This window comes from Aquarana catesbeiana, linkage group LG05, assembly GCF_042186555.1.
Source record: "Aquarana catesbeiana isolate 2022-GZ linkage group LG05, ASM4218655v1, whole genome shotgun sequence".
Taxonomy (NCBI): domain Eukaryota; kingdom Metazoa; phylum Chordata; class Amphibia; order Anura; family Ranidae; genus Aquarana; species Aquarana catesbeiana.
In genome coordinates this window covers 625,759,773-625,783,545 of record NC_133328.1, presented here as the reverse complement: position 1 = coordinate 625,783,545, position 23,773 = coordinate 625,759,773, and the positions used below count along the sequence as shown (strand labels likewise).

Here is a 23,773-nt window from a genome sequence, read left to right as displayed (position 1 = left end):
TAGGCCAAGTGGTTCAAATTCTTGCTTGGCAGTGCTGGAGTCCTGATTTTGATTACCATCAAGGATGCAATGTTGATGGAGCTTATACAGTATGCCCTTCTTGTAGTTGAACTGTTTCCTCCACATGATTGGGTTTTCTTCTCACACTGCCATTGACAGAACAGATATTGGCTTTTACAACAAAGAAAAATGTGCAGCGTTCTACCCAATTTGAATATTCAAATCGATCATAAAGTGCAAATGTGCATAAACTGTAATATATAATGTGCATAAATACATATTAGACAAAGTGGAATTATTAAAAATAAAATAAACAACCAAAGAGTCCACCAAAACTGTGTCCTATTAAGAAAAAAGATGGTGGGATCCCGGCATCCCAGGTAATGGCAGCTGAGTGAGCGGTGTCGGTGACTACTGATGATCCCCCCGCAGAGGATCCCCAGTGACGCCTGTACAGCGAGCATTTCCTCTTAGGACTGACTTATTCAGCTGCCGTTGATCGGGGGAAGAGGAGAGTACCCAGGAGATTCTAATGGGAAGTAGACAACATGCACACTGCTGAAAAATGTGTTAGTTTTCGTTTCACTCTTTTTTTTGTTGTTTTTTCAGGCCATTCCTTATGATCGAAATTCGTAAATTTGTAAATTCGAAAATCCTGAAATTTGAAAATGCAAAAATCCGAAAATCTGAAAATTTGTAAATTCGTAAATTCAAAAATTAGAAAATTCGTAAATTTGTAAATTTGAACATTCGTAAATTCGAAAATCCGAAAATTCGTGAATTCGAAAATCCGGAAATTCTAAAATTCGAAAATCCTAAAATCCGGAAATTCTAAAATCTGGAAATAAGAAAGAAAATGCAAAAATTCTAAAGAACGAAAATACGAAAATTCTAAATAATAACTAATAATAACTTAACTATTACTAACTATTAAATTATAGGTATTGGAATTTTCTTTCAAATTTGGCTGTTAGTCAACGTAATGAATATTTAATTTATCCGAAGTTAGAAATTATCCGAAATAATGAATGCTGCATCTAAACAAATGGAGCGGAATGCGTTAATAATAATAATAAAAAGTTTTTATTATAATTATTGTTATTTATTATTGTTAATTCGTTACATTCCATTCGTTTAGATGCGGCATTCGTCATTTCGGATAATTCGTAACTTCGGATAAATTAGTATTCGTTACGTTCACTAACAGCCAAATTTGAAAGGAAATTCCAATACCTATAATTTAATAGTTAGTAATAATTGAGTTATTATTAGTTAGTTATTATTTCAGATTTTCGAATTTTCAGATTTTCGTTCTTACTTTTGGATTTTCGTTCTTGTGAATTTTCGTTCTTATTTACGGTTTTCCGAATTTACAAATTTAGAAATGTATGAATTTTCGAATATTTGAACATTTGAATATTTGAATTTTTGAATATTTGAATATTTGAATATTTAAATATTTAAATATTCAAATATTCAAATTTACGAATTTTCGAATATTCGAAAAAATATGTTAAAACGGGTTTTCGTTAATTTGGATATTTCCGAATAAACTAATTTGTCGAAAAATAAAAAAAAAACGAATTTGGAACGAAAGGAATTGCACATGTCTAATGGGAAGCCATTGTAGCTGGAGTGTTTGTTAAGCTGGTTTTATCCTTCCTTTAACCTGAGTGCACCTCGGGTGACATGGAGGAATGATTTAAATGGGATATTTCCACTTGATGTCTTTGTAATTACTTGGGAGATACATTTTCTAAATAAGAGACAGCTTTGGTGGACTCTTTGGTCGTTTATTTATTTTTAATAGTTTCACTTTGTTTGTCTTATATATGTATTTATGCACATTATATATTACAGTTAAAGGGGTTATAAAGGTTTGTGTTTTAAAAAACAAAAAAACAAACATATCATACTTACCTCCTCTGTGCCGTTGGTTTTGCACAGAGTGGCCCCCGATCCTCCTCTTCTGGGGTCCCTCAGCGGCGCTCCTGGCTCCTCCTCTTCTCAAGTGCCCCGTCAGAGAAGTGCTCCCCTTCGGGACACCCATGCGGGTGCGCCCTCGTGTCCAGGTACTGCATCTATTGACAAAGACAGCAGGACTTGGCCCCCCACGTCATTGGATTTGATTGACAGCAGCGGGAGCCAATGGCTATCAATTTAGCCAATCAGGACACGAGATACAAGCTGGAGTTGGTGTGCTCATCCTCGGCACGAGAAAAAGAGGGTTCAGGTAAGTAAAACGGGGGGCACTGGGGGAGCTGCTGCACTGCAAGAGAGTTTTAATCTCAATGCATAGTATGCAAAACCACGGAGGGTTTACAACCCCTTTAATGCACATTTGCACTTGATGATCAACTGATTTTCTAAATGGATAGAGCGCTGCGCGTTTTTCTTTGTGAGGTTTTGTCATCCGTAGTGCTATCTGCTTTCAGCTTTCTAGTGCTCACTGTTCTCGCACTATATAGATATTGACTTTTTGTGAACTGATTGCATTGCTTTTGGTCTATTTACCACCCTGTTGAACAATTTGCAAACACTTTTTTATTTTCTTGCAGGGCACGATAGGACCACCAGGAGAAAAAGGGGAACAGGTATTTGTAAAAAAAAAAAAAAGAATTCTTTTAATCCTAAACTGTAAGTCTTCTACTATAACATAATATGTAGATCAACCTCAAACTAACAAACCGACTACTGTAACAACCTCAAAGTGTGTAAAAACTATTTGCCAATACCTTCCCCAAAATCAGTTGAATTTTCATAGGGGGTGTCATCTCATATATGATGCTAAATGCTGTCACATTTATAAAGTGACATACTGACATCCATTAAAATTTGCAGACTGCATGTAAAAGGCACAACATCAGCGCTGAACTATCCTCAAGTGTGATCCCCAATCTACCATACCCACCATGCTCTGAAATTCAGTGGCAGTTGGTGCTCAAAAATTTTGGGGTGGTGCAAACAAACTGAAAAATACTGAACTCCCCCCACCATCAATTGCAGCCTCACTGTGCCCATCAAATGCAGCCACTTGTGCCCCATCATATGCAGCCACTTGTGCCCCATCATACGCAGCCACTTGTGCCCCATCATACGCAGCCACTTGTGCCCCATCATAGGCAGCCACTTGTGCCCCATCATAGGCAGCCACTTGTGCCCCATCATAGGCAGCCACTTGTGCCCCATCATATGCAGCCACTTGTGCCCGTCATACGCAGCCACTTGTGCCCGTCAGATGCAGCCACTTGTGCCCGTCATATACAGCCACTTGTGCCCCATCATATGCAGCCACTTGTGCCCCATCATATGCAGCCACTTGTGCCCCATCATATGCAGCCACTTGTACCCCATCATATGCAGCCACTTGTGCCCGTCAAATGCAGCCATTTGTGCCCAACAAATGCAGCCAGGCTCGGTTGTCACTTCACTAAACCCCCCCGCGGCTGGTCTGGCGGCACCTACTGCTCCTCTCCTGGAGTGATGGTGCTCTCTCCTCCTCGGCGGGAACCGATGGCTCTTCTCCTCGGCGTCTCTCTGCCTCGGCAGCACTCATCTCTTCCTCGGCGGCTCTTGTCTCTTCCTCGGCGGCTCTCCTCCTCGGCAGGAAGCAGCAGCTGCGGCTCCTGTGTCTGCTCGTCTCCTCTTTCGCCAAAGCGTTAAGCATTCAATAGCATCGCCTAAAGCTTTGGCCTTTCAGGAGACATGCCTGCTGATTGGCAGGGAGGAACGTTAGTGTGAAAATAGCAAAAATTAATTTGCTATGCCACACAACAGGGAGGGATTGGGACGCAGTGCTCTGCTCCCCGAGCCCACCCTATTTTGAAGCCTATTAGAGCCTCTGGCTCTAATCACGTGCTTCAAAATACACCCCCCCCCGCCTATCCCTGCCATAGTATTTCATGTGTCCGGCGTCCTGAAAGGGGCCGGGCACATGAATAGGGAGGGCGGGGTTGAGGTGTCGGGGGGGGGCGGTGCCGGTACACCCACAATACACGGGCCGCCACTGCTGAAAATGATAAAAGGCAATAGAGATATTAAAATCCTTACCCACTTTGGTCTCTGCTAAAGTGAAAGATCAGGGTTTAGATTGGCTAATATTCCTCTTTTTGCATTAGTCATGATCGAACCTGTAGGCATTGGGTCATGTGGCCTGCTGCCATGAGATCTCTGATCAATAGCTTCTTCAGCAAAGGGGAAGTATTTCCAATCTGGCATTTGATTAGTCTTTATTTAAATACGCGCAGTGGTAGGTTATTCTGCCACAACCTTTTGAATAAGATCCTGCTGTGAGACCCACTTAAGAGCATATAATGTATTCAGTTATAAAAGAGAATGAAATCTAGGATTACAGCAAATTATACTAAAATATGCCTTCATGAACACTGTACCACATATTTTGTTCATGTCCATGTCTGAATGAACTTTGATCAGACATACAGTGGGGATGGAAAGTATTCAGACCCCCTTAAATTTTTCACTCTTTGTTATATTGCAGCCATTTGCTAAAATAATTTGAGTTCATTTTTTTCCTCATTAATGTACACACAGCACCCCATATTGACAGAAAAACACAGAACTGTTGACATTTTTGCAGATTTGATAAAAAAGAAAAACTGAAATATCACATGGTCCTAAGTATTCAGACCCTTTGCTGTGACACTCATGTACAGTATTTAACTCAGGTGCTGTCCATTTCTTCTGATCATCCTTGAGATGGTTCTACACCTTCATTTGAGTGCAGCTGTGTTTGATTATACTGATTGGACTTGATTAGGAAAGCCACACACCTGTCTATATAAGACCTTACAGCTCACAGTGCATGTCAGAGCAAATGAGAATCATGAGGTCAAAGGAACTGCCTGAAGAGCTCAGAGACAGAATTGTGGCAAGGCACAGATCTGGCCAAGGTTACAAAAAAATTTCTGCTACACTTAAGGTTCCTAAGAGCACAGTGGGCTCCAAAATCCTTAAATGGAAGACGTTTGGGATGACCAGAACCCCTCCTAGAGCTGGCCGTTCGGCCAAACTGAGCTATCAGGGGAGAAGAGCCTTGGTGAGAGAGGTAAAGAAGAACCCAAAGATCATGGTGGCTGAGCTCCAGAGATGCAGTCGGGAGATGGGAGAAAGTTGTAGAAAGTCAACCATCACTGCAGCCCTCCACCAGTCGGGGTTTTATGGCAGAGTGGCCCCGACGGAAGCCTCTCCTCAGTGCAAGACACATGAAAGCCTGCATGGAGTTTGCTAAAATAACACCTGAAGGACTCCAAGATGGTAAAAAATAAGATTCTTTGGTCTGATGAGACCAAGATAGAACTTTTTGGCCTTAATTCTAAGCGGTATGTGTGGAGAAAACCAGGCACTACTCATCATCTGTCCAATACAGTCCCAACAGTGAAGCATGCTGCGGGGGTGTTTTTCAGCTGCAGGGACAGGACGACTGGTTGCAATCAAGGGAAAGATGAATGCGGCCAAGTACCTCAGACTGGGCCGAAGGTTTACCTTCCAACAAGACAATGACCCTAAGCACACAGCTAAAATAACAAAGAAGTGGCTTCACAACAACTCCGTGACTGTTCTTGAATGGCCCAGCCAGAGCCCTGACTTAAACCCAATTGAGCATCTCTGGAGAGAACTAAAAATGGCTGTCCACCAACGTTTACCATCCAACCTGACAGAACTGGAGAGGATCTGCAAGGAGGAATGGCAGAGGATCCCCAAATCCAGGTGTGAAAAACTTGTTGCATCTTTCCCAAAAAGACTCATGGCTGTATTAGATCAAAAGGGGGCTTCTACTAAATACTGAGCAAAGGGTCTGAATACTCAGGACCATGTGATATTTCAGTTTTTCTATTTTAATAAATCTGCAAAAGTGTCAACAATTCTGTGTTTTTCTGTCGATATGGGGTGCTGTGTGTACATTAATGAGGAACTAATGAACTTAAATGATTTTAGCAAATGGCTGCAATATAACAAAGAGTGAAAAATTTAAGGGGGTCTGAATACTTTCCGTCCCCACTGTATCTAACATACTATCTGACATTACTCAACTACATTGTAGGATCACCCCACAACTAGCCATTCTAAACATTAACATCGACTCAATTCCACCGCATGGTAGGACAATAACTACCCACATACTACTAGCAGTAAGAATGCTTATTGCTAGGCATTGGAAGACAAACAAGGTCTCAACTAGGGATGAGCCGAACACCCCCCTGTTCGCTTCCCACCAGAACATGCGAACAGGAAAAAAATTTGTTCGAACACCGTTAAAGTCTATGGGACACGAACATGAATAATCAAAAGTGCTAATTTTAAAGGCTTATATGCAAGTTATTGTCATAAAAAGTGTTTGGGGACCTTGGTCCTGCCCCAGGGGACATGAATCAATGCAAAAAAAAGTTTTACAAACGGACGTTTTTTCGGGAGCAGTGATTCTAATAATGCTTAAAGTGAAACAATAAAAGTGTAATATCCCTTTAAATTTCGTAGCTGGGGGGTGTCTATAGTATGCCTGTAAAGGGGCTGTTGGGACCTTGGTAGGAGACCGAGTTGCTGAGAGGGCTCCCCTTGCGGCCGAGTGCAGCACAACCCTGAATATGACACAGGGATGTGGTGCTCACAGAAGCACGGGTTGCCTGGAAGTAGGAGCCGGTGTTGGTGGCTTGATAGAGAAAGTCACTAGAGGCAACGTGCTTAGGGTCCAAGGAGGGGACCAATGGAAGTCCAATAGGAAATCAGAAGCCAGGCCAGGGGGTCAAACACAGTAAGCAGTCCGAGAATCAAAGCAACAAGTCCAGGTACAGGAGACAGAGGAATGCGGAGTCCGTTTAGCCAAGCCGGGGTCAGATGCAGGAAGCAGGTAGGAAGAGTCAGAAGCAAGCCGGTGGGTAAGCCAGGAGGTCCAGAGGAGTAGATAACAAGCCGGGTCGGTACACAGGAGGTCCAGAAGAGTAGATAACAAGCCGGGTCGGTACACAGGAAGTCAGGACAACAGGAATCACAATCACAGGAACACAGGAAGAGCTGACGATAATCCAGCAATGTGGCACTGTCAGTGGAACGTTTAAATAAACAAGGCGCAGTATCACGTCGTACGCACACCATTCCGTTCGTGCGTTCGTACCTTCGCGACGTTGTTACGCATGCGCGTTCGTCCGAATGTGGCGCCAGGCGTCCGCCTAGTAGAAACATTGCACACCCGTGTTGTTGCGTTGATGCGCGTTAGCGCGACCTTGCCTGTGCTGGTTTGCTAGCCTAGCAGGATTATGCATAGGGATGCGCCTATTTCCCTGACAGTGCCCCCCCAAGGGGCAGCCTCCGGATGCCTAAACGTGCCCATTTTTCGGGGTACCTACTGCGAAATCTCTGTATTAGTCTAGGAGCGTGTACATAACTTGCAGGCTCCCAAGAGTTCTCTTCTGCAGAATACCCCTTCCACTTGATTAGAAATTGAATTGTCCTACCTCTCCGACGACAGTCAAGGATAGATTCAACTTCAAATTCCGCTTCATCTCCAACCTGGACCGGAGGTGGGGGCATTTCTTCTCTCCCTGGAAAAGGACTAGAAACAACACGTTTAAGAAGTGACACATGAAAAACAGGATGGATCTTGAAAGATTCGGGTAAAGTGAGTTCAAAGGCTACAGGGTTGATTTTGCGTTTGATCTCGAAAGGACCCAGGAACTTGGGTCCCAGTTTCCGAGATGAGCATGGTAGCTTGAGATTTATAGATGAGAGCCAGACCTTGTCCCCTATCTTAAAGGTAGGGTTCGCTCTTCTCTTCCTATCGTATTGCTTCTTATATTCTTCTTGGGCCTTCTTTATGGTATCCTGGAGTGTCTGATAATTATTATGGATGAAATCCACTCTGTCCTGAACCACCGGGACTGAAGATTCCGGAATGACGTTGGGTAAGAATGAGGGGTGGAAGCCGTAATTCGCCCAGAAGGGTAATTGGTTGGTAGAAGTGTGTATTGAGTTATTATAAGCAAATTCTGCACAAGGTAATAGTTGAATCCAGTCGTCTTGAGAAAAAGAACAGAAGTACCGCAGATACTGTTCCAGCGTTTGGTTGGTCCTTTCGGTCTGACCGTTACTCTGTGGGTGGTAAGCTGTGGACAAACACATCTCAATAGAAAGTAATTTACAGAGGTCTCTCCAAAACCTAGAAGTAAATTGTACCCCTCTATCTGATACAATGTTATTTGGTAATCCGTGTAGTCGAACAATTTCCTTAATAAAGATTTTTGCTGTATCCAAGGCAGAGGGAGTACCTTTCATAGGCAAAAAATGTGCCATTTTGGACAGGCGGTCTACTACCACCAAGATGGTAGTAAATTCTTCTGAGGGGGGTAAATCCACGATAAAGTCCATGGAAATCTTCCTCCATGGTTGTTCTGGGACTGGCAATGGTCTTAACAAGCCCCAAGACCTGACAATGGATCCTTTATTCCGTTGGCAGATGATGCAGGAGTTGACGTAGGTTTTACAATCAAGTTTCAAAGTGGGTCACCATAGGGACCGCTGAACTAGCTCAGTTGTTTTTCGGACCCCAAAATGACCAACTAGCTGATGGTCATGAAAGGTCTTCAATACTTGTAATCTGGCTTGCTGGGGAACGAAAATCTTATCTTGGTGCCATAGGAGTCCCTCTTGGCTTCTCATGGAGGAGACTTCCGCTTCAGTACACTGACTAGAGGCCTGCTCAATAGAGGATCTTAGGTTGGGTTGGATCAGTAGAAAGTTTTGGGGAGACAAAATTGTACTGGGTGCAATTTCTTCAGGAGTGTCCGGAAACATCCAGGATAAGGCGTTCGCCTTTCCATTCTTCGACCCTGGGCGATAGGTTATGTGAAAATTAAACCGAGAGAAAAATAGAGCCCATCGAGCCTGTTGGGGTCTTAGGCATTTGGCCGTACAGAGATATTCTAAGTTCTTGTGGTCCGTAAAAATCAGGATGGGATGAGTGGCACCTTCCAGGAGATACCTCCATTCCTCGAGAGCTGTCTTGATTGCCAAAAGTTCCCGATCCCCCACATCGTAATTCCTCTCTGGAGGGCTCATTTTCCGTGAGGAAAAGGCCACGGGATGCAGCAATGCTTTGGGACCCTGACGCTGGGATAGAATCGCCCCTGTGGCGACTTCTGAGGCATCGACCTCCAGGAAGTAGGGTAGAGCAGGGTCAGGGTGTTGCAGAATTGGGGCAGAAGTGAAGAAGGTCTTAAGCTGATCGAAGGCAGTCTGTGCCGCTGCTGACCACTGAAACTTGGTATGTTGGCGAGTTGTCTGAGTAATAGGTGCTACAATGGTGGAGAAATTCTTTATAAATCTTCTGTAGAAGTTGGCGAAGCCAATGAATCTCTGTACACCCTTCCTATCAGAAGGGGCTGGCCAGTCAAGGATGGACTTTACTTTTTGATGATCCATGGCAATTCCACCTGTGGTGATGATAAGTCCCAAGAATTGAATTGAAGTTTTTTCGAAATCGCATTTTTCAGATTTGACGAATAACCCATGGGTTCTGAGGATGCACAGTACCTTCTTCACATGTATTCTATGGAATTCCAGAGTGGCAGAAAAAATAAGAATGTCGTCCAGGTAGACAACAACAAAATGATCTAAATGTTCTCAGAAGATGTCATTTATGAAATGCTGAAAGGTTGCCGGGGCATTGCACAACCCAAACGCCATGACTAGGTACTCAAAATGTCCAAATCTTGTTCTGAAAGCTGTTTTCCACTTGTCCCCCTCTCGGATCCGGACGAGATTATAGGCACCACGGAGGTCGAGTTTGGTAAAGATGTGTGCTGTGCGGAACCTTTGAAAAAGCTCAGGGATGAGCGGGAGTGGGTAGCGGTTCTTAAGGGTAATTTTGTTTAACTCCCTGTAGTCCACACATGGTCTCAGTGTTTTATCCTTCTTCTCAACGAAGAAAATTCCGGCACCGGCAGGGGAAGAAGAAGGACGGATAAAACCTTTTTCAAGATTCTCATCAATATATTGTCTCAAGGTCTCAAGCTCAGTCTCGGAGAGGGGGAATATACGACCAAAGGGAATAGTAGCTCCTGGTAGTAACTCGATGGGGCAGTCGTAAGGACGGTGTGGCGGTAAGGTGTCTGCTTTCTTTTTATCGAAGACATCAAGAAATTCCAGGTAAGCTGCTGGTACATTAGGATCCGGACTCGGTGTGGATTGTACAGTCAGGCAACTGGAAAAGTCCTGGAATTCGGGGGTCAAACAATGTTTTTGGCAATAGGGAGATGTAAGGAGTACCTCCTTCTTGGACCAATCAATCTGAGGATTGTGTGCTTGTAGCCATGGGATTCCTAGGATGACCGGGAACATAGGGGAACTTAAGACATCGAATCTGAGAAATTCCTGATGACCAGAATTGGTAGTGGTAAGGATAGGTACGGTTTCCTGGGTGACATGACCCGAGCTTGGCAAGGAGCCGTCAGCCAGATGGACTGTTAGTCTCTGTTCCTTATGGTTCAGTGGAATAGCTAGATCTTTAGCCAAGGCCAAGTCCAAGAAACAACTACACGCCCCGGAATCCAGTATTGCTTGGAGGTGGATCTCCTTACCTGCCACTAGCAATGTAACAGGAAGTGAGATATGGGCAGAGGAAGACCTGGATACTTGGAGGTGAGTACGGAGGGTCGGTTTTCTTGGTCTTATGGGGCAGTAATCTATGAAATGTCCTGATTCCCCGCAGTAGAAGCAAAGTCTCGCCTGCCGGCGATAAAGTCTCACCCCAGGAGTTAATGCTGGACGGAACATGCCGACTTGTATGGGAACTAATGCAGACTGAACTCGGGGCAGGTTCCGAGTGGAGCAAGAAGCCTGGTCACGTTCACCCTGACGTTCCCGTAAACGTCTGTCAAGCTGAATAGTTAACTGGATGAGATCTTCAAGTGTGGCCAGAACCTGTAACCTGGCTAACTCATCCTTGAGGGCCTCTGATAACCCCATTCGATTGGTACTTTAATGCTGCCTCATTCCAACCAGAGTTTATGGACCATGTGCGGAACTCCACTGTATAGTCCTCCGCAAGGCGCTGACCCTGACGGAGGGAATGTAGAGTTGCTTTGGCAGTGGCTACCCGTAGGGGATCATCATATAACCGAGCCATGACTTCAAAGAACTGGTCCACAGTGTTGATGGAGGGGCTGCTTTGTTCCAACAGGCCATGGGCCCAGGTCTGTGGCTCACCAAGTAATAGGGAGATAGTGAACCCCACCTTGACTGTTTCACTGAAAAAAGTCTGTGGTTGCAAGTCGAAGTATAAATAGCAGGAGTTTTTAAAGGACCTAAATTTTCTTCGATCGCCACGGAAACATTCTGGCACTGGGACACGTGGTTCTGGAGGGACCATGACCCCAGCAGTTGCTGCTGGAGGTGGACTTTGAACCGAGGAAGAGGATGACTCGAGTAGGTGCTGCAGACGTTCCTCCAACCAGAAGTATTCCTCCTGAAGCTGCTGAATGACTGGGGTAAGGGCCGTGATTTGCTGGAGAATTGCCTTCATTGGGGAGTCACCTCCGTCGGTCTCTGACATGGATGGATTATACTGTCGGGACCTTGGTAGGAGACCGAGTTGCTGAGAGGGCTCCCCTTGCGGCCGAGTGCAGCACAACCCTGAATATGACACAGGGATGTGGTGCTCACAGAAGCACGGGTTGCCTGGAAGTAGGAGCCGGTGTTGGTGGCTTGATAGAGAAAGTCACTAGAGGCAACGTTCTTAGGGTCCAAGGAGGGGACCAATGGAAGTCCAATAGGAAATCAGAAGCCAGGCCAGGGGGTCAAACACAGTAAGCAGTCCGAGAATCAAAGGAACAAGTCCAGGTACAGGAGACAGAGGAATGCGGAGTCCGTTTAGCCAAGCCGGGGTCAGATGCAGGAAGCAGGCAGGAAGAGTCAGAAGCAAGCCGGTGGGTAAGCCAGGAGGTCCAGAGGAGTAGATAACAAGCCGGGTCGGTACACAGGAGGTCCAGAAGAGTAGATAACAAGGAATCACAATCACAGGAACACAGGAAGAGCTGACGATAATCCAGCAATGTGGCACTGTCAGTGGAACGTTTAAATAAACAAGGCGCAGTATCACGTCGTACGCACACCATTCCGTTTGTGCGTTCGTACCATCGCGATGTTGTTACGCACGCGCATTCGTCCGAATGTGGCGCCAGGCGCCCGCCTAGTAGAAGCATTGCACACCCGTGTGCGTTGATGCGCGTTAGCGCGACCTTGCCTGTGCTGGTTTGCTAGCCTAGCAGGATTATGCATAGGGATGCGCCTATTTCCCTGACAGGGGCGCATGTTTCCCGTGTTTAGAACAGTCTGACAGCAAAATGACATTTCAAAGGAAAAAAAGTCATTTAAAACTACTCGTGGCTATTAATGCATTGCCGGTCCGACAATACACATAAAAGTTCATTGATAAAAACGGCCTGGGAATTCCCCACAGGGGAACCCCGAACCAAAATTTAAAAAAAAAATGACGTGGGGAGTCCCCCTAAATTCCATACCAGGCCCTTCAGGTCTGGTATGGATATTAAGGGGAACCCCAGCCAAAATTTAAAAAAAAAATGATGTGGGGGGTCCCCCTAAACATGCGCCCCTTTACAGGCATACTATAGACACCCCCCAGCTACGAAATTTAAAGGGATATTACACTTTTATTGTTTCACTTTAAGTATTATTAAAACTGCTCCCGAAAAAACGTACGTTTTTAAAACTTTTTTTTGCATTGATACATGTCCCCCTGGGGCAGGACCCGGGTCCCCAAACACTTTTTATGACAATACCATGCATATAATCCTTTAAAATTAGCACTTTTGATTTCTCCCATAGACTTTTAAAGGGTGTTCCGCGGCATTCGAATTTGCCGCGAACACCCCAAATTGTTCGCTATTCAGCGAACTTGCGAACAGCCGATGTTCGAGTCGAACATGAGTTCGACTCAAACTCGTAGCTCATCCCTAGTCTCAACAATAATAGATGTGATAACTCTGGTACACACTCATTACTCCTAAGAAAGTTTATTGGCTTCTGAGACACTTGCATACTCCAAAATCCTTAAACAATGGCTTCCCTGGAATAGCTGGTACAAAAGGCTTGTCAACTTTTGAAATGTATGAAACATACTATAAGATACCCATTTTCAATAACCAGGCTGAAATGGTTTATATTTTGCCTCTGTGTTCTCCCTACCCCTGTCTACCTACCCCCCTAAGAAATTAGGGTGAGTAGTGCTGTCTCCATCCCTCCCGACACAGTTTGCCCCCAAATGGGGTGTCCGGGGATGTTAGACAGTGCCCTTAACTCTACGCCTGGTACTCAGAATTGTTAACACTGTTTATACTGTTCACATATGTTAATGCTCTATTATGTCATGTATACCAACACTAATGATTCTCTTATTACTGAATCCCAATGTATGACAAAGTTTATTACCTATCTTATGCTTTATGCAAAAACTTCAACAAAAACTATTGAGAAAAAAAAATAAAAAACTTCACGAACAGTGCAGTATACCCTGAGATAGACATCCTGGGGCCCAGGCAGTATCAGTTGAGCATTCAAAAATGTACAGATTCCACAAGTATATCCTTTATAAATACCCATACTTTATCTGCAACAGCTCACACCCATAAAGTATTGCATAATTTCAGCATTTCAAAAGAGAAATGGTTGCATACAGTGCAACGGAAGTGTTATTCAATTAGTTCAATGTGCCATGTTCAAATGAAGAACTCAAAATATAAGGCAGTAATACCAGTGCATATCTTGGTATATATCCAGACAATAATGGATAACAGTCTGACGTTGTAGTGAAGGCAAGGAGAGTCCAACCCAAAAGGTAAGAATACAAGTATATAAATGGATCCAGAGTGACATGCCTTCATAAAGAGTACTTGTGTATCCAGGTTGACTACATCAGCCATTCTCATTTAGGGTTCCTCCAGAGGTTGCTAAGGGTTCCTTGAGCTGTGGCTAATTGATCTACATCTGATGGTGCCTTCATATTTCCAGGTCCATCCCCACTTGGCCATTTGGTATGAAACCAGTGATCTTTTTATTATTATTATATACAGGATTTATATAGTGCCAACAGTTTGCACATCCCTTTACAACGTGAGGGCAGACAGTACAGTTACAATACAATTCAATACAGGAGGAATCAGAGGGCCCTGCTCGTTAGAGCTTACAATCTAAGAAGGAGGGTCAGGTGATACAAAAGGTAATAACTAAACTGTGGGGGATGAGCAGATGTAGAAAATAAAAGTACAGTTGTGAGGTGGAGGCAGGATAGACTTTTCTGAAGAGAAAAGTTTTCAGGGCTCGCCTAAAAGTGGATAGAGTAGGAGATAGTCGGACAGATTGGGGTAGGGGATTCCAAAGGATGGGAAAGGCTCGGAAGAAGTCCTGGAGGTGAGCATGGGAGGAGGTGACAAGGGAACTAGAGAGCAGGAGGTCTTGGACTGACTATATCTGACAATAAAGGTGACAGTCCAACCACCACTGTAAGTTGTTCAATCTTCCCAATGACCCCCCCAATGTAAGAGGCATTTTCCTAATAACCGATGGTAGTCCAACCCAACAGGATGGGAATACAATTTTATAAATGGATCCAGTTAGATATGCTTCAATAATGAGTACGTGTGTATCCAGAAAGTCTAGATCAGCCATTCTCTCTCAGGGTACCTCCACAGGTACCTTAAGCTGTGGCTAATTGATCTACCATCTAATGGTGCCTTCATATTTCCAGGTCCATTGCCACTTGGCCAGTAGCATGAGAGCAATGATCTTTTTATCTAACTGTAAGGGTGGCATTCCAACCACCATTGTAATGGTTCATTCTTCCCACTGACCACCAATGTAAGGGGAATTTTCCTAATGGCCCCTGATAGACCATTCTTACTAAGGGTTCCCTGAGACCTGAAAATAAATTCAATAGTCCATTTGGACTATTAAGGTTTAGAAAGGCTGTTCTAGATGTATTCATCAAATGTTTTTATATCCCAGTACTATTTTTCTGCAATGGTGCCAGCATAGGAAAAATATCAGTGTTTGTGACCGTCGGGGCGAGTATGCAACTATGGATTAACAAATCCTTCTTCAGTGCATGAAAATTAGAGTGCTTGCACCATCAGACACTATAAAAAAAAATTCGTCCAAAGCAACAAACATGGCACACACATTATACAGTATATTAATAGTCATCATACAGTGGAACATCGGATTGTGAGTAACGCGGTTTACGTGTGTTTCGCAATGCAAGCTATTTTAAAAAAAAATTCTGACAACGCAAGATGAGCAGGATTCAAGCCGCTGGGGTGTGCAGTACCGCATTAGGCTAGAGGTGTGGGGGCGCCGGAGACACTCAGAGATGCTCGGAGACAATCTGAGACACTCGGAGACTCTCAGAGACAATCGGAGACACCGGGAAACACTGGGAGACACTACGTCTCCGAGCGTCTCCGAGTGTTTCTGAGTGTCTCCGGCAACCCCGCACCTCTGGCCACATGCGGTACTGCATAGACCAGCAGTGGCTGTGGAACGCATTATCTGAACTTCCATTATTTCCTATGGGGAAACTCGCTTTCATATACGAGTGCTTTGGATTACAAGCATGCTTCTGGAACAAATTATGCTCTTAATCCAAGGTATTACTGTATTTGTATGAAGCCAGAATGAAGATAATGTTCGTTCACCATAAATGTTGGAGTTGATTTACTAAAGGCAAATAGAATGTTCACTTTGCAAGTAAAGTTGTGCTTTGCAAGGCAATTTTCTCCAGAGCTTAATGAAAGTGATGGAATTTCACTTTCCAAAGAATACCCAATCATGTGCAAAGAAAATGAAAAAAAAAACACAACATTTTTCCTTGAACATGGTTGGTTGATGGAAGTCACAAGAGCTTCACGCCATAGTGGTAAGTGTAGTTCCATAAAACAGCTAAGAATCCAACATGCATGTACATATAAACCCAACGTGGTAACTGTAGATCATGGGTGCTCAACCTGTGTCCCTCCGTCTGTTGCTGAACTACAAGTCCCATGAAGCATTGTAAGGCTGACAGTTCCAAGCATGACTCCCAAAGGCAGAGGCATGATGAGAATTGTACAGACAAGTGTCCACCACCTGTATAAATGATGGAAATTTTAGTTTTTGCAACAGCTGGAGGGCTACAGATTGAGCACCCATGCTATAGATGAACTTCTGTGGGGCAATTTGGATGCCAGATTAATCTACTGTTTACCAAGTCGAGTGTTCATCATTTCATATGATGTATATTGCATGATATGATGGGACCTGGCAGAAGTTCCAATACTTCCCCGCTCTATCCAAAAATCAAAAAAAGCTATTGGCTATAAATCCACTTTAAGGGCTGGCTCACACCAGATGCGGTGGGACTGCGCTGGGCGGCTATTCCAGCGTAGTCCCACCGCATGGACATGGCAAATTCCTTGCCTCATCTGTACCCGGTTTACACCACCTGCGTTGCAGTGACATGTACGATCTGAATTGTATGATCTGAACAAACTAATGGGGTGGGCAACTACATGGCAAATGAGGTTCAATGTAGAAAAATGTAAAATAATGCATTTGGGTGGCAAAAATATGAATGCAATCTATACACTGGGAAGAGAACCTCTGGGGGAATCTAGGATGGAAAAGGACCTGGGGGTCCTAGTAGATGATAGGCTCAGCAATGACATGCAATGCCAAGCTGCTGCTAATAAAGCAAACAGAATATTGGCATTAAAAAGGGGATCAACTCCAGAGATAAAACGATAATTCTCCCGCTCTACAAGACTCTGGTCCGCCCGCACCTGGAGTATGCTGTCCAGTTCTGGGCACCAGTCCTCAGAAAGGATGTACTGGAAATGGAGCGAGTACAAAGAAGGGCAGCAAAGCTAATAAAGGGTCTGGAGGATCTTAGTTATGAGGAAAGGTCGTGAGCGCTGAATTCTCTCTGGAGAAGAGACGCTTGAGAGGGGATATGATTTCAATATACAAATACTGTACTGGTGACCCCACAATAGGGATAAAACTTTTTTGCGGAAGAGAGTTTAATAAGACTTGTGGCCACTCATTAAAATTATAAGAAAAGAGGTTTAACCTTAAAACTACGTAGAGGGTTCTTTACTGTAAGAGCGGCAAGGATGTGGAATTCCCTTCCACAGGCAGTGGTCTCAGCGGGGAGCATCGATAGTTTCAAGAAACTATTAGATAATCACCTGAATGACCGCAACATATAGGGATATACAATGTAATACTGACATATAATCACACACATAGGTTGGACTTGATAGCCTTTTTTTCTACCTCACCTACTATGTAACTATGTATGGGCATGATGCGCTGAAAAAAGTACTGCATGCAGCACTTTTCTTTTCAGCAAAGCACAGTGCAAGGCAATCAACTGCCTTGCACCATATGTCCGGCAGTTGAACTTTATGAGACATCTGTGTGACATCTCAATAAAGTTTGTTTAAAAAAAAAAAAAAAAGTCATCACTGACTGCACTGATCTCAGCCGGATCGCACTGCACACCAGTACAGCAGCTGGTGTGACCCAGCCCTAAATGATGCCAGAAGAGAAAAGAGATCCCCTCCTTGGCTGTACAATGGTGCCTATTGGGCAGACTCTAGGGGGACAGGGTAAGGAGGTCATCACAAAACCTCAAAATTTAGAGACTGAGTTTTTAATCACATTTATGGATACATTCAGAACTGATTCAGAACTGGGAATGTTAAACAGATTTTTAACCAAGTTGGATTTCCTTTCCTTTAAGTATCCTAATACTGGCAATTTTGAGAAAATACTTTTATTATCCTTCATTTCCATATCCCTAAGCTCTTTGTATTTCCATTTCGATTGTAAATCAAATCAATCAAAATGTAGTCGGAAGTCTGAAAACGAACACTCTGCACTTTCAAGTTTGCTACTTGCAGTAAATGTAAAATATTATAGAGTAGTGAATGTCTCTCCCAATTACCTCCTGAAGGCAAGCCAGGGAGATTATTTTATTGTAGTGCTCAAATGGTAGTAAAAAATCTCCCTTTTTAACAAGCGTGTTGGATTATACAAAACACGGACTAAATCTTTCCTGCTTTTATCCGGACTCACCGTTTATATCTCCATTCTAGTGTTATGTTTGTAAATGAAAGAATTACATTTTCATTGCATGCGTGGTTTTCAAACATCAAATCTCATTTGTGTCGCATATACAGTATATATATATATGTTGCGTCTCCCTAATTCTCTTCCAATAAAAAGAACAATGTGATTGGGTATTTTTTGCAAAGTGAAGCTTTACCTAATTTACTAAGCTCTGGAGCAAGTGCTCTTTGCAAAGGGCACAGTCTATTTGCCTTTAGTAAATCAACCCCAATGACACACTGACACTTGGGGATAGAAAACAATGATGCACTGACACTTGGGGATAGAGAACAATGGCACATTGGTACTTAGTGATAATGGAGATACAGAACAATTACATGGTGATACTTGGGTATAGAGAACAATGACACACTGGAACTTGGGTATAGAGAACAATGACACACTGGAACATGGGTATAGAGAACAATGACACACTGGAACTTGGGTATAGAGAACAATGACACACTGGAACTTGGGAATAGAGAACAATGACACACTGGAACTTGGGTATAGAGAACAATGACACACTGAAACTTGGGTATAGAGAACAATGACACACTGAAACTTGGGTATAGAGAACAATGACACACTGAAACTTGGGTATAGAGAACAATGACACACTGAAACCTGGGTAGAGACAACAATGACACACTGGAACTTGGGTATAGAGAACAATAACACAGTGGAACTTGGGTATAGAGAACAATGACATACTGGAACTTGGGTATAGAGAACAACGACACACTGAAACTTGGGTATAGAGAACAATGACACACTGAAACCTGGGTACAGAGAACGATGACACACTGGAACGTGAGTATAGAGAACAATGACACACTGGAACGTGGGTATAGAGAACAATGACACACTGGAACTTGGGTATAGAGAACAATGACACACTGGAACTTGGGTATAGAGAACAATGACACACTGGAACCTGGGTATAGACAACAACGACACACTGGAACCTGGGTATAGAGAACAATGACACACTGAAACATGGGTAGAGAGAACAATGACACACTGGAACCTGGATATAGAGAACAATGACACACTGGAACCTGGGTATAGAGAACAATGACACACTGAAACCTGGTTAGAGAGAACAATGACACACTGGAACTTGGGTATAGAGAACAATGACACACTGGAACAATGGCATGCTGATATTTGGGGATACAGAACAATGACACACACACTTTAAATCACAGAACAATGAAATACTGGCACTTGGGGATACAGGACAATGACATTTCAGTACTTAGTGATACTTGGGGATGCAGAACAACTCCACACTGGCACTTTGAATCCCAGAACAATGACACACTGGTATACTGGTACATTGACACACTTTGAATACTGGCACTTGGGGATGCCGAACAGTGAATGCTTGCTGATATTTGGGGATACGGGACAATGACATTCTGATACTTTGAATTGCAGAGCAATGGGGTTGATTTACTAAAGGCAAAGTAGACTGTGCACTTCGCAAAGTGCAGTTGCTCCAGAGCTTGATAAATGTGCAGAAGCTCTGCTGACTTCTATCATTCAATGATGTGCAAGCAAAACATGCTGTGTTTTTTATATTCCTTGCATGTGATTGGGTATTTTTTGCAAAGTTAAGCTTTACCTAATTTACTAAGCTCTGGAGCAACTGCTCTTTGCAAAGGGCACAGTCTATTTGCCTTTAGTAAATCAACCCCAATGACACACTGACACTTGGGGATAGAAAACAATGATGCACTGACACTTGGGGATAGAGAACAATGGCACATTGGTACTTAGTGATAATGGAGATACAGAACAATTACATGGTGATACTTGGGTATAGAGAACAATGACACACTGGAACCTGGGAACAGAGAACAATGACACACTAGAACCTGGGTATAGAGAACAATGACACACTGGAACCTGGGAACAGAGAACAATGACACACTGGAACCTGGGTATAGAGAACTATGACACACTGGAACTTGGGTATAGAGAACAATGACACACTGAAACCGGGGTATAGAGAACAATGACACACTGGAACTTGGGTATAGAGAACAATGACACACTGAAACTTGGGTATAGTGTACAATGACACACTGGAACTTGGGTATAGAGAACAATGACACACTAGAATTTGGGTAGAGAGAACAATGACACATTGGAACTTGGGAATAGAGAACGATGACACATTGAAACTTGGGTATAGAGAACAATGACACACTGGAACTTGGGTATAGAGAACAATGACACACTGGAACCTGGGTATAGAGAACAATGACACACTGGAACCTGGGTATAGAGAACAATGACACACTGGAACCTGGGTCTAGAGAACAATGACACACTGGAACTTGGGTATAGAGAACAATGACACACTGGAACCAGGGTATAGAGAACAATGACACACTGAAACTTGGGTATAGAGAACAATGACACACTGGAACTTGAGTATAAACAACAATGACACACTGAAACTTGGGTATAGAGAACAATGACACACTGGAACTTGGGTATAGAGAACAATGACACACTGAAACTTGGGCATAGAGAACAATGACACACTGGAACTTGGGTATAGAGAACAATGACACACTAGAACTTGGGTAGAGAGAACAATGACACACTGGAACTTGGGAATAGAGAACGATGACGCACTGAAACTTGGGTATAGAGAACAATGACACACTGGAACTTGGGTATAGAGAACAATGACACACTGGAACCTGGGAATAGAGAACAATGACACACTGGAACTTGGGTATAGAGAACAATGACACACTGGAACTTGGGAATAGAGAACAATGACACACTGGAACTTGGGTATAGAGAACAATGACACACTGGAACCTGGGTATAGAGAACATTTAAACACTCGAACCTGTTTATAGAGAATAATGACACACTGAAACCTGGTTAGAGAGAACAATGACACACTGGAACTTGGGTATAAAGAACAATGACACACTGGAACTTGGGTATACAAAACAATGACACACTGGAACGTGGTTATAGATTACAATGACACACTGGAACTTGAGAGAACTATAGAGAACAATGGCTCACTTGATCTTGGAGATAGAGAACAATAACATGCTGACAGTGTTTGCATCTACTCGTTATTCTATCCTTTTTTCCAGCAGCATTTGGGCTTAAATACCTCTCTACATAATGTATATTTGGTTAAGGAAGAAGATATACATACTTTTTTTTATATTATGGTATTCTTTACTATTTACAGGGTACTAGAGGTCTTTCTGGTCCACCAGGCCCTCAAGGTCCACCAGGACAAGATGTAAGTATTGTCATTTATTTGACTGAATTTGTAATAAGTACAACAACCTAACATCCAACCATGCACCAGACAAAGACAGGGTAGTTACCCTAACCAGCTGAAATACAGTAGCTACAGGAGGGGAAAACTGCCACTGATACCAATAGTATTATGAACCATAAAATGTCTGCCAAAAAAATGTCTGCTAGTACTTTGACTGCAGACAGGTTTTATTGACCAAACAGGGCAAGTGATCCATGTTATCAGAAATAAGGAATACAAAATTAGAAGGTAAATGATTACACTGATCGGCTACATATTACTAAATAATACATTTAAGCCTAATTTAAAAATGTAGCTTCTCTTTCTATATTTAGTGTGTCAAAAAAATGAAACTGCATACATTGATGTCTCCACCCAAAACCACCTTTCTTGATGCATTTCACCATTGCTGACATGCTCTCAAGGATAGGGGAAATATAGGGGACTTCCATTCCCCTATCCTTGTGAGCAAGCCAGCAGCGGTGAAACATGTCAAGGAAGGTGGTTTTCGGGTGGAGACATCAATGTATGAAGATTCATTTTTTGATGAATTAAATGTAGAGAGAAGGGCTGTGTTTTGGAGTGCGGCTTATCTACTTTTGACTGAGAGTGGAGACAGGTTGAGGTGGCCAGCAGCTGGGTCATCTATTTGGGTTGAAAGGATCAAGTCTGGAGTGGAGCCTTGGGTTTGGGTATGTTTCAGTCTGAATATTTTGTCATAAGTAACGGTAATTGCCAGGCATTCATATGAAAGATAATGTTTAGAATTACTTTTTTTCAACTGAAACAGACTCTTTGGCTTGGGAGTAAAGCCTCGTACACGCAATCGGATTTTCCGACGGGAATTGTGTGATGACAGGTTGTTGGCGGAAAATCCGACCGTGTGTATGCTCCATTGGACAATTGTCGGATTTTCCGTGGACAAATGTTGGATAGCAGGCTTTAAAATTTTCCGCGGACAACGGTCTGTTGTCGGATTTTCCGAGCGTGTGTACACAAGTCCCTCGGACAAAAGTCCAAAGTACAAACACGCATGCTCGGAAGCAAGGACGAGCCAGAAGCGGTCGGTCTGGAGAATTATCATTCGTGACGTAGCAAATTATGAAATCTCCAAATGCAGCGCACAATTCTCTTCTTCTTTAATGGGATAATAATGAAGCTGCTTTGCTGGTGATACTGATGGAGTTATTGAAAACACATTTTCAAAGGCTTTTTCTTTCTAGTGATAAAGAATAATATTGTTATGGTTTTTTTTGTTTTTTTTTGGGCAAGTTACCACAACACCATTATCCCGTAGTTTTTAAGATCAAAGATACAACTATGTTGGTGTCCCGTGTCAATTTTACATTGTATTTTTTAAAATGTAACTGCCTACTCCCAAACTGTCATTTAAAGTAAAACACATAGCCAAGTATTATTCTACACAGTTTTTTTTATTGTGCATTAAAAAAAGAAAACAAATAAACTTAGACATGCTATCTGCCAATAGAACTTAACCAAAAAGTGCATTCTATGCATCCAAAAATATAGAATATATAACAAATCAAAACATTATTATTCAACCAAAAAATAAAATAAAAGCCTCATGCATGTGTCCTGCTTCTTAATATAGGGGGTCAGCAATGCCAAGAGTTGGTGAAAGCAGGCGTCCGTCATCCGGAGATAATTCCAAAAAACATCCGGATTATTCTTCTGAAGCTCCCACAGCAAAGACATATGACATACCGTATTTATAGGCGTATAACACGCACATTCATTTTAAGGAGGAAGTTTCAGAAAAAAACCTTAAATTTTAAATAGGGAAATCTGAAGCAAAATAAGGGTCGGTGCCCATCTGCAGCCTCACCATTGCCTTCAATGCAGCATCCACACCATTGCCACCAGTGCAGCCTGATCGATGCCCATCTGCAGTCTAGAGGGGACAGGGAGGGGGCCAGGACGAGCGCTGACAGATTACATACAGTGAGAATCTCCTATGATAGACAGAACAGTGGTCCAATGGCGGCCCAGGAGGAGGGACTTCCTAATACAGAGGCTGCCAAGTAAACAGGAGATTCTCACTGTATGTAATCTGACAGCGCTCGTCCCGCCCCCTCCCTGCCCCCTCCGAGACAGCTAAAATTGAAGTATTGGCGTATAACACGCACACGCTATTTGCACCCAATTTTCATGGTGAAAAAGTGAGTGTTATACGCCAATAAATACAGTAATTGGTCACGATTAATAAAGCAACCAATTTTTGGTCCAAAAACTCCTCTTCCTGTTCCTGGACTGGACTTGGATCAAAGC

General features: G+C 43.1%; 1 protein-coding gene across 1 annotated transcript in view; it reads left to right on the top strand.

Annotated features, from left to right (window-relative positions):
• Positions 1-23,773, top strand: part of COL22A1 (collagen type XXII alpha 1 chain) — a 424,543-nt gene that overhangs the window by 303,546 nt on the left and 97,224 nt on the right. Inside the window, exons 41-42 of the mRNA XM_073632290.1 lie at positions 2,559-2,594; positions 21,410-21,463. Coding sequence (XP_073488391.1) covers positions 2,559-2,594; positions 21,410-21,463 — 90 coding nt within the window. The remainder of the gene's footprint in view (positions 1-2,558; positions 2,595-21,409; positions 21,464-23,773) is intronic.